Raw genomic sequence first — 11957 nt, 5'->3', positions numbered from 1 at the left:
ATTTTTTTTTTATTGTAATACAGAACTACTTTGTGGTACAGTATAAAAAAACAAAACAAAACATACATTGCATGTTCAAAGGAAGCGCACAAAATTTCTGAAAGGCTCTACACCAATTATCTAAAAATTTCAGTTACAAAAGTTTTTGTAATAAATAAACATAAATTACATAAGAACCATAACGGAAAGATCAAATAATTCTTTAAGGCACATCTGATATCCCAAAATGTACCTCTTAAAAAATATGGCAACTCCCTAAGGACAAAAAAAAAAGCTTATTTTCCAGCTTAAAAGGAAGCAGCATTTCTCCTTTTAATAAGAATCATAAACATGTTCAGCATTTAACAACCCTGCCGCAGAAGATAATATATTAAGCAACTTTACAGAGCATTGCCTGTCAATTCTTTTAGTTTGAGACCACTTATAATTATGTAAAAAAAACAAAAAAAAAAGCAACCGTTATCACTGCAGTATTAATTTGAGACAGTATGGCAAAAAACTGCAATCTGAGCATTATTTTTGACATGACAAAGACAAGAATGATTGTGAGACAATGACTTAGGACAATTAGAAAAAAAATGCAACATTATTGCTAAAATAATGGATGCTTTTCACAAGCCAATTTTGGTTGAGCAAGGATCCATCGCTTTACACCTGAAGTAGCAAAAGCGACGGACGGCCCCAGAGCACTTCTCACATTCAAAACGTCTGCATAGTTTGAACTTTGACAGTTGCAGCCATGACAAACACATTTCATTAAAAGCAATTTTTTTGAATGGTGATAATGGGAGCTAAAATGTAAAGCAACTTCAAAAGATGAATCACACAGGAGGAGGAATGTTGCTGCTCACTGTTGTGTTTAGAGAAATGTATATGATCAAAGAGATGTGAACAATGTGAACATGTGGTAAAAAAGCCCGTTCTTTTCTTCTTGTTGTTAAAGTACATGTTTTAACAATGTTGGGACACACAAAAGCATTTTCTTTTTTTTCTTTTTTAAACAGACGTAGTGGTTTTCTATTCCTGTTATTGTTTAAAAAAAAAAAAAAGTTTCGATGTTCCAACAGCCAAAATATTGTATTTACAAAATCCACTAAAAAACAAAATCAAAAAGCAACAAACAGGGATGTACTGCATGCATGGTCGAACCACATCTATCAGTTAATGTGCACACACTGCTGAACAAATTTAAAATGGAGTGTTTCAAACTTGTGGCATGCTAAAGCTGTATACATGTCCAAAGATTACGTGTTCTCATCTATATACACATATTAAAAGATCATTAAATCGATAAAGAACAGTTATACTAGTGATCCCCGGTGTCAGGAAAAAGCCATTTTTGTATTAAAAATAAAAAATAAAACAAAAATTCAAAGATTCATTTGCACTAATAGACAAAACATAGCAAAATGTTGAAGTCACGCCACTCACAAAAAAGCTGGTGTCTTTCATTTACACACAATTTGACAACTAATGAAAAACAAAACAATCCTGATATGTATAAAAAAGGTGACAAAGTATTTACAGAAGGATGATCATGTCATAAAAACAAAAATTATAATCCAGAGTCAAAAGCAGAGCTTTAGCAAAATTTGTCTCCTCATCCTATAAATAACACTAATGCCCTTAAGGTTTTTTTTCCCCATTTGTGCTTTCTATAAAAAAATAAAAAGGAAGGAAAGTAAGAAAAATCAATTCTTTACAAAAAATCTTAAAAAATACCTATATAAAAAGGAATATTACAAAGGAAAAAAGGTCTACATAACTGTCTATGGGAAAGAGGAGGAGCAGAAATGAGAGGTCTACCACTGGAGACAAATCCAGGTGGATGCCATGGATAACCCCAACAGGGAAATTCAACAACAACAATAGCATTCACCAGGTTTCTTTTATGTCTTCTGGGTGTTGTGTGTCCGGCAAGTGTGTGGCCACTTGCGTGGGCGATGTCAGTGTCTTCTGTTTTTTGGAACTGCAGCAGGGCTTGAAAAGCCGGGGATCAATAATCACCTCTCCAAACCGACCCTTGTAGACAATCCCACAGCACACCTTTTGTCTAAAAAGTTAAAAGGTGAAAAGTTACTTAAACAATGCTTAATCTTTTTTTCCGTTTTGAAAAAGATATAAATTTTTTTTCTTCAGTGTAGTCAACGAGTAGCTTGCCTTTTCCAGTAGGAACGGTCCAAGAAGGAGAAGATAGAGGGAGCTGAGCGTCTTTGCTTGGACTCTATGTCTGAGCCATCATCTGACTGGTTGCTGTAACTGGGAGACTGGGCAGGAGACACGCTGGAGGTCGTGCTGTGTGCATCAGAGTCTGCTTAGGAAAAGGGAATATATTAAATATTATCATATTTACATTTGTTTGGTAAGGTTCTGTTGAATTCTAAATATTTTAAGACAGTAATTTAACCGATCACTTATTTAGCAGAAAGTTAGCCACCATTTCTAAAACTGATCAAAACTTTTACACTTCATGGTTCAATGACTGTTTTTGACAGCAAGTCATCACTTTTTGGATTTTAGAGGAATGAATTTGCTTTTTTTGTCCTACTACACAGTTACACATGATTATATTATTATTAGTTTTTAAATAAAATTTGATCAGTGAATGACATTTATCCAGCACCCAAATTGGCAATTAATTCTAATTAACTTTCAGCCCTGAGATGAGCCTGAAGCTAAACAGCGTGCCCTAACCCAAACAGCCACCAGATGATGCTAGCAGTTGCTTTTAATTAGCCAGAGAAGACAAACATAACAAACCCAAGACTGATGGACAGTGAGAATGAGCTGCAGCTAAAGTGTTTAAAATCAGTTGTTTGAGGGCTAAGAAAAATGTATTCTGCATCTGTCAAGATTACTAAGAATAGATCACGGTTTAATGTTTTTAAAATGACTCACTCTGTCTCTTGAACTTGTGCAGCTTCTTTAGCTTGCTTTTCTTCTTCCCATCTCCATTTTTTATCTTCTTGGGTTTTGTCACCTTAAAGCCTGGACCTGCTCTTGCATCCACCACCTGAATTAGGTTAGACACAACAAGTCAGCAGTCCATTGAATGGGACAAATATGCACTAACAGTACCAATAAGTGGATATAACTTACATGGTTCCAATTTTTTTTGGAGCCAAGAGGCAGCTTTTTCCACCTTTTCACCAGTAAGACACAGGCGTTGCAGATGTCTCCAACACGATCCTCAGAGAGCCTTCAAAGAAAGAAAAAAATACACAAAAAAAAAAAAAAAAAAAAAATTATATATATATATATATATATATATATATATATATATATATATATATATATATATATATATATATATATATATATATATATATATACACACATATATATACACACATACACACACACATAAAAAAAAATCAAAAATACATGAGTCATTAATAAAGTATGCAAAAAAGAAAAAAAAATCAAAAAAACGAATGCACAGATAATTCAATATGAATAAATGCGAGCTCTTACCCAAAACACAGCCTGAATGTCTCCTCATATCGACTGCTGTCTGTGAATCGAGAACTGGAGGACTTGGTCTTGCAGATGCAACAGCCTTCGTTACTCCTGTAGATCTTTGACTTGTGAAAGCCAAACATAGTCTATTTCTTGGTCGGTGTTAGGGTTAAAATCCTGAAAACGGAAGGAGGAATAAAAATATGAGCACACGATCGGTAATTGTCCCAGTCCCACCTTTTCTAAGCACCGTGGATGTCTGCAGACAGTTGTGCTTTCTACTGCTAAAAGGGGGCGGTCCCTACACGCGCACACATACAGATCTAGGAAAACCCGTCCACAACCTCACAATTATAATAAATCCTGCAAGAAATCACTTTTTTTAAACTAATCGAAACATAAAACTAATAGTGCGCAAACATCTGAAAATGCCCAACTACATTTGGCTAAAGCCGTAACGTTGAGGAATTTAAAGTCAAGTCACGGGAACACCAAAACACCAAAAAAACAAAACAAAAACAAGACAGCGCGAACACTAAACGCACGCTATATCGCCATGTTATCGATCGTCTTATCACATAAAGAAGATCTGAGGATCATCCACGCGGATGCGGGTCCGAGTCGGGATCTTAAACTTTCAAGCACAGCTCGGTTAACGTGGGGACGTCACACGAGCAGCGTTTTACACTCGGTAGCAGGCATTAATACCACTTTTCCAAACATCACTGCATGGATTATATATTTTACTATCTAGCAAACGTTAACAAAGTGAGATTGCGAGCGATTACACGTTGTTTATCAGGAGATTGGTGTGCGCTGGGAATCCGAAACAAAAAGCGGGCTGTAAGCGGCGCTTTCTGAAGTGAACAAACAAAAAGCTACCGTGCTATTCGTTAAAATGCGCATCTCTAAATAAGTCATACTTATCAACTCATTGCATTTAGTGAATGTCACTGAAATTTTAACAAAATGCAAAAAGTTGCAACGAACACATCCTTCCCTTTAAATTCAAACTTTTGCCCGCTAGAGCGCCAAATATGGTTCATTGTTGTTAGCCCTTAGCATTCCAGCTAGCCTACTTCGCTACCAGCACCACGCCACGCTCTCGTTCACTTCCACGTTATCCCCATTGTCGAGACTGTTAGTCTTAAACGTTTGGCGCGTGACATATGGAAAAGCACACGTCAGGTCACCACTGCACCACATTACGGCTACTCTTCACGTACATAACGAATAAATAAAATCTCATAAATGTAATATCAGTGGAAGAGACATAAGACTGCACTTACCGAACAAAAACTTTGAATCTTCGCCGTGTTCCTTTCCCGCACTGCGCATGCTCTTACTACAACTGCATACAGCTGGTCATTAGAATACATTTGCATAAAAAACCGGAATGAAAACGCAGAGCTTACATGACCATATAAGGCGTGCAGCCGTTGGGTTTGAACCTGATTCCAACCAATCGCTGACCCCTTCGCGTACTCGCCGGAAGACATGAATTCTGGGAAGCGTAGTGAACAAGCGAGGCGTTGTGCCGTTGTTAGATGTGAACGGACTGTCTTGAAACTCAAAATCCCACAAGGCACATGGCCGAAGCCTTTAAAGAAAAACACCTCTTTGATATGGCGCGAAAGAGTTTGTTTACATTTTCTCAGCCGAGAAAAGGCATTCAGCGGAAATATGAATGTACAACAGCCATTTAAAAGCTATCAAATCAAGACTGCAGGACCTAAAAAGCTCATTCATCTAAATTATACATCTAAATATGCATTTAAGCTTCCCTTTATTGCACATTTTAGTTACTGTAAGCACTTTACTTGAATTCAGGGCAGTAAATAAATTAATTATAATTAAAAAATATATATATACTATTATCACTATTAGATTAATCAACAATTCTGTTAAATGTGCCATTTCATTTAAAAAAAAACCAAAAAAAACAAAACCTAATTTCTAAAGCCCAAATTCATATATTTAAGTTTTTCTCTAGCAGCTTGTAAAACTCCAGAGCTCCTGGAGCAAATAATATAAATGTGTTAATGAAAAACAAAATCACCCATTTGAATGCATTACAGAGGCTTTATTCTTAATATATTTTTACACTGTACACTGCTGCTCACTTAGTAAACACTACATTACACCGCTATATCAATAAATGTACAACTGTATTGGAAAACAAAAATATATATCTCCCAAGATGCTTGTGTGTCAGGTCGTACACAGATGGGTACAACACAGTCATTCCAGACGTTGTTGGCACAGGTAAGAAGTCCATCACATATTCTGCACAGTAAAGTGAAATGTCTATAACGGAGGAGGGCCTGGGACCATCTCAAGACGCCCTGATATGGAGTTTACAGGGAGTTTAATTTCTCTTGTGGATATTGCATAGCAAGAAAACATGATGCGAAGGAAGAAAAATAAAAATCAGGAGACGACGGGGGGGGGGGGGGGGGGGGGGGGGGGGGGAGACAGTCCTTTTGCTCCTCACATGGGAAGCAGGAGATCATTCCCATCACAGGAAGCCTACTCAGATAATCACAGTTTTTTATGTTTGCAGAAGACAACAGCAAATGTAGTGTAAGAGCTGTAATGATGGCAGGAGAAAGGGGCTGGTTGGAGGTGTTAGCATGAAGGTTGTAGTTGTGATCCAGGTCGCACAAAAAGCAGGGTCGAGCATCTCTTGGAGAACTTTGGGGTTACTTTTCTTAATCGCTGAATACAGGCTTACACACACACACACACACACACACACACACACACACACACACACACACACACACACACACACACACACACCAAGGATCTTCATCTCTGCTGAAGGTGCTCCTTGTGAAAGATTTTGCATACTTGTACTTCTATCAGGGAAAGGCCTGAATGTAACAGCCCACGTGGTGAATCACCTAACGCTCTACAAACTTCCCTGTCATACACACACTTACAAAGCATACATCCACATCATTTGCTCTAAGCTCTGCGTTATGACATTGAACTCGGAGTTGATAACAGAGCAAGCAACTTGACCAATTTAACAAAATAATACTGTTTTTTTTTCCCCCCTCTGAAAATATATTAACAGTTTTGATCCCCCACTTTCCCTTAAATATAGCCGTCGCCAGCAGTTCACGATAACGGTGAAAATATTCAGTTTTCAGTAAAACATTATAGCACAAGTAGGTCAATAATGTGTAAATCATGGTTCGTAATAGAAAACATATTTTTAAACATCTAATGGCAACATCGTCAAGGATAAAAATAACAACATATCTGGAAAGGCTCATTGCACTTAATATATGGCAAATGTTAACAGTAGCTTTAATATAAGCCAGAAAGTCTCCTTTGTTCAAGCCTGTTCCTGCATATAAAAGGTTCAGTTATTCTTTTTAGTGGTCCCCAGTGATCGTCCTGGTCAAGTCCAGTGGGTGGGAAACTGGTTTGGCTTTAGATGCCAACACCTTTGACGAGTGAAGCCTCCAGGGTGATGTTGAACTCCTGCAGAGTCTGCAGTACTCTGATCAGAGCGTTTACCAGCGAGCGGTCCTTAATCAGTGCAGTGTCCTCATACATCTGAGAAGTGATCGGACAATCTGCGAGCAGAGCGATCCAGTGATGGAGCAAATGGTCCCTGACAAAAGATGACACATGTGGAGTTAACAGTGTAGCTTAACACGTGATGCAGTTTTCAATAAAAATCACAAGCTGTGGTGGAATAAAAGCAAACTACATTACACTATGCTTAAAACCTGACATCAGTGTATCAGCAAAGACTGTTTTATGTCTCGAGCTTCACTAAGAAGTTTTATTGCATCCACTTTGAACACTCAACTTCCTTTTTGTCCACAAGAATATTAACAGTGTTCTAAATGTTTATTGAGTCCTTTATTTAGTTTATGGACTTTTTCATCTCATCTTTTGTGCGGATGTTTTCTTTTAACGCTTATACACGCTAACAAGCCAAACTAACATAACCTCTCTAATTTTGGCACAGTCACATGTCGATGGGCCCAATTACTCTTATTAATTAATGTGTATTATCTCTTTTTAGATGAAACATTAGCAGCATACGTGGTCCTTCCTACCTTGCGCCCAGACAGACGAGCATTTGGAACTTCCCGTCCTTGCCGATGTTTCTGGGAGCGTTGTTGATGGCGCGCATGAAGCGGCAGAAGTGGCGCACTCTGGTTTGCCAGTTTTCATCCGGGGTCACCTCACGCTGCTCAGCACTTTCAAAGTAAACTTGTGCCTTTTCTGTGTTTTTTTTTTTTTTTTGTAAAACAAAGGAGACCACTCAGTTAACAGTTTTTAACAGTATTTAAAACACACACTACACCTGAGAGGTAACAGCAAAACATTGGTCTACTTTAACAAAAAAAAAAAAAAAAAAAAAAAAAGTGAGGCCTCTTTGAAATTAAAGCATTTTTCAATAGAGTAACAATCGATCAACATCAACAGACATTTCCAAAGTACTCGTACACCACAATGTACTTTGCAGATTACTGCAGTTGGTTGTTGTTCTTTATTGGGACACAGGCTTTTTACCGTTTGTCATTCAGTTATGCAGGATGCAAGTACAAGCTTGAGTCCTTACCCAAAAAGTCCCAGATGAAGACATTTTTAAAGAGTCGCGGTGATTTGAAACCGTGCTGGAAAACTTGCTCCAGAGCCCAGACGAGGCCGTACTCCCCACAGAGCAGGAGGGTCAGGCTGCCTCTCTGTGGAGAGAGCAAAAATACATGCATGCATTTAGAGCTCGTTTCAAGTTGCCTCAAAATTGCTGACTGTTTTTTCCTGAAAATGCCAATTTAATGGATCAGCTATCCCATTAAAATGCCAAACCACCTTCCAAATATGTTGCAGGAACAGACAATGGAAAGGATCATTACTCCACAGCTTTCTCTGTGGTCATATTTAAATGAATGAGAACTCCAAAACATTTAAATCATCATTAAACTAAGAGACCATATACACACACACACACACACACACACACACACACAGTATAGTAGGACACACGGGAGAATACAAAGCAGACTTCAACGTTATTGTTCTGTTGGTGTGTTAAGGAGGTAGAGCAAAAGTGAAGGGGAATTCCCAGTAAAAAAAAAATCCTTTGAAACTATAATGAATGACTTTTAAAGCCTGTAATCAGCAGCTAAGTTACAACACACTTTAAAAATCTTCAATTGCAGTTCTCCTTCTCCACCTGCCCGAGTATGTAATAATTATCAACATTCAAGTTCTATTTTAGTTCCTCCAGAAGAGGAAAATTAACAGACAGCACTCTAGGTCAAAATAATAATAATAAGCTAAATAAGATCATTAAAAAAAAACAAAAAAAACCAGCACAAATCCCTCTTTTTTATATTTGAACTATAATACAGGCAGAACAGTTACTGAGGGGGGCTGGGGCCACCGGAGCAGACGGCTGCTTTTTTCCCCATTTGTGATGAATAATAGAAGTACATGTTTGGGCCTGTCTAGACTGCCGTCTCTCACCTCCTTCTCTGGCTTGTGGAAGTGCTTTACAATCCCATTGATGGCCTCTCCCACTCCCTCCTGGATCTGACCTGTGTTTAGCTCTGGATGAAAGAAGAAGAAAAAAAAAAAAAGTTCAACAAAGATACTGAGAGACAACACAAGCAGACACATGACGGTAACTCCCAATCCAGGTTTAAAACAATTTGTCGTTGTGTTTTCTCGTTCAGGCGTTTTTGGGTCGTTTCTTTTTTTTAAGGCAAGATTTTAATCATTAGCAGGTGAGGAACAGCTAAATCCCACATCAAAGGGGTTTTTTTTTGTTCTTTGTAGAACAAAACGCTCTACAAACTCACTTGGTTTGCTGTTTGGCGAGATGGTAACAAATCTCCTCATCATTCCCGGGGACTGCTGCATGGGAGGTGTGCGGCACATCCGTTCATCGTTCTCCGAGCTGGGGGTCATCAGCTCTCCCACCAGGATCCTCTCCAGGCTGCCGTCATCCACGCCCTTCCCCAACCAGCGGCCGCACGGAAACCTGTGAGATGAGCACGCCGAGTCGATTTTTTGACAACCAACTGGCCAAATCGGTATCGGGTTCATTTTTCCACCAGGCAGTAATGCTTACTTGTAAGTGTGCCCCGTGATCTCGTTGCGGACCACAACACACTCCACCAGCCACTTCGCATAGAGCCCTGTGTTATCATGACCCATCTGCACTGTGGTGAGTTTGCCCAGGTTCTGGCACTGAGACAGAAGGACCCAGATTAATGTCAAACACCCAAACAAACAAAAAAAAAAAAAAATCACATTTAGACTACAGAGTTTCTAAGATAAGATACACAATCTTTTTTCCAGAAGACATGAAATTCCTGTGTTAGAGAAGCCAGAACATTAAATAGAATATATATCAAACCACTTTAAATAATCCAACATAACTCAATGATACACACTTTGTTAGCTACACCTGCAGAACTTCTTGTTAATGCAAATATCCAAGTATCATATGGCAGCAACTCAATGCTTTCAGGCAAGTAAACATGGTCAAGATGACCTGCTAAAGTTAAAACTGAGCATTAGAATTGGCTAAAAAGATGATTTAAGAGACTTCTGCTGGTCTGAGCATATCAGAAACTGATCTACTAGATGGGTTATTCTTAAACAACCCAAGGTTTAGAGCACAGGTCTGAAAAAGAGAGACTACTGAGTGAGCACCAGTTCTGTGGGTGAAAAAGCCTTATTGACCCCAGAGGTCAGAGGAGAATGGCCGGACGGATTTGAGGTGAGAAGGAGGAATTAATAAGTCATATAGTGATATTTTTACAACAAAGGTATGCAGACGAGTGATTTTTGGACGTACAACATGTCGAACTGTGAAGCAGATGGGCTCCAGCAGCAGAAGACAACAAAAGAATGGAAAAATGTTGCCTGGTCTGATGAGTCTTTTGCTGCAATATTCAAATAGTAGGGTCAGAATTCGACACGAGCAACATGAAAGCATGGATCCATCCAAACTTGTATCAGTGGTTCAGGCTGCTGGTGGTGGTATAATAGTTAGAAGGATATTTTCTATATTGACCCCGATACAAAGTGTGTACAGTGATCCCTCACTATAACACTGTTCACCTTTTGCGGCCTCGTCGTTTGGCAGATTTGTTTTTTTGTGTGCAATTTGCATGCTTTTTAATTTTTTTACACCACATTTTTAATCAGTCTCCTCTGTGCCACGTCTCCTTTACAGTACAGAATGCGTTCAGCTTGTCAAATTTACATAAATCTTCGATCGCTAGCAGTGTTACTCTGAAGTGCTGTACTGTATGTTTGTAAGTGTTCTCCCCAACATACACAACAATGTCAATGAAACGTTTTGCACCGTCAAAGGCACCTGAGGTAGTGAGAGGTTTTACAGCCTTAAAACATCTATAATAATTTAAAAAAAATAAAGTTGGCTACTTCACAGATTTCACCTATCGCGGGTTATTTTTAGAACGTAACTCCCGCAATAAACAAGGGACCACTGTGTTGTAAAATGCACTTAAACTGACTACTCAAACGGCCTCCACAGTCACCAGATCTCAATCAAATATGGGGTGTGGTGGAACGAGAGATTCACATCAGAGATGTGCAGCTGACTAATCCGCAGCAACCGTGTGATGCTATCATGTCATAATGGAGGAAAATCTCTGAGGAATGTTTTTAGCACCTTGTTGAATTTATACCATGAAGATTAAAGACAGTCTTGCAGACAAAAGGGCGTTCGACTAGTACTAGGCAAGGTGTGACTACAATACAGGAGGTTAAGTAAAATTTTAAATAAAAAAGCTGAATATAATACAATAAAGTAAATAAGCTTAAAAATATAAATAAAGAAAAATCAATCAGAATAAAAATCGCTTGCTAAATATAATAAAAACCAGCACAGCAAATGTCAGGTGGCATTAAAGTGACTGAGTATACAGAGAGTGTAAAGTGTAGTACACAGTGCAGGGTTGAAATATAGCTAACGAGATGAGAGAGCAGATAATTCTTTGCTAGAAAAACGTGTTGCATGTGAAGAGTCATTGCACGAGGTATGAAATATTTCCTGTGTCTATCTTTATTGAAGTGGAGCTGAACAACTCTGTGTTTACATCTCTGGCTTCTTTGCACAGTTGGAGGAGAAACGTTTGAAACAAAAACACCATTTCACCAAAACAGTGTGGCAGAGAAAACAATGGCAGTCAAATTGTTACCTGTGCAACTCATCCAGCAGCACAACTGATTGATTTTAGCATGAAGTGCTGTGAAACTGGACATTTTTCCTAGAGTAAGCAATTTAAATCAGAAGTCTCAGAGTTTGTGTGCCCAGGGGTCTTTCATCAGGGAGAGTTTCTAGGGACTCATCATTATAATCCAGATAAAGCTGGTTTGCCTTTGAGTCACATGCTTGCTGCCAATTACTCAGGCCACACAGCACTTAGAACAGTTTGGGAGAAATTACATTTGATGAGTTATTTATGACAGATGGTCAGCTTCTACTA

At 38.6% G+C, this 11957-nt stretch overlaps 2 protein-coding genes across 8 annotated transcripts in view; both read right to left on the bottom strand.

The window, feature by feature from the left end:
• Positions 1-43: 43 nt before the first annotated feature.
• Positions 44-4885, bottom strand: sinhcafl (SIN3-HDAC complex associated factor, like). 2 transcript variants are annotated; one of them, XM_086287834.1, is made up of 6 exons: positions 4749-4885; positions 3475-3636; positions 3100-3199; positions 2899-3013; positions 2161-2314; positions 44-2053 (listed from the first exon to the last, which is right to left on the bottom strand). In XM_086287834.1, exons 2-6 carry the CDS (start codon positions 3600-3602, stop codon positions 1876-1878), a joined length of 675 nt encoding a protein of 224 aa, XP_086143960.1. In that variant the 5' UTR covers positions 3603-3636; positions 4749-4885; the 3' UTR covers positions 44-1875. The 2 variants fall into 2 exon arrangements, with proteins under 2 accessions (XP_086143960.1, XP_086143969.1); XM_086287843.1 differs by having other exon boundaries at positions 54-2053; positions 2161-2311; positions 4749-4882.
• A 1028-nt stretch (positions 4886-5913) lies between these two features.
• The window catches only part of dennd5a (DENN/MADD domain containing 5A), a 33636-nt gene continuing 27592 nt past the window's right edge, over positions 5914-11957 (bottom strand). For all 6 annotated transcript variants that reach the window (XM_086287818.1, XM_086287821.1, XM_086287820.1 and 3 more), the window contains 6 exons: positions 9566-9684; positions 9294-9475; positions 8959-9041; positions 8051-8174; positions 7542-7710; positions 5914-7087 (listed from right to left, as the gene is read on the bottom strand). In XM_086287818.1, the coding sequence (XP_086143944.1) occupies positions 6904-7087; positions 7542-7710; positions 8051-8174; positions 8959-9041; positions 9294-9475; positions 9566-9684 (861 nt within the window). In that variant the 3' untranslated portion in view covers positions 5914-6903. The remainder of the gene's footprint in view (positions 7088-7541; positions 7711-8050; positions 8175-8958; positions 9042-9293; positions 9476-9565; positions 9685-11957) is intronic.

The sequence above is a fragment of the Aulonocara sp. 'chitande type north' Nkhata Bay genome, linkage group LG1 (assembly GCF_057382095.1).
Source record: "Aulonocara sp. 'chitande type north' Nkhata Bay isolate Kocher_YH1m ecotype deep benthic linkage group LG1, A_spYH_male_GT1.1, whole genome shotgun sequence".
Taxonomy (NCBI): Eukaryota; Metazoa; Chordata; class Actinopteri; order Cichliformes; family Cichlidae; genus Aulonocara; species Aulonocara sp. 'chitande type north' Nkhata Bay.
Note: the sequence above shows the minus strand (reverse complement) of the source record. Positions and strands in the feature narration are given on the sequence as shown.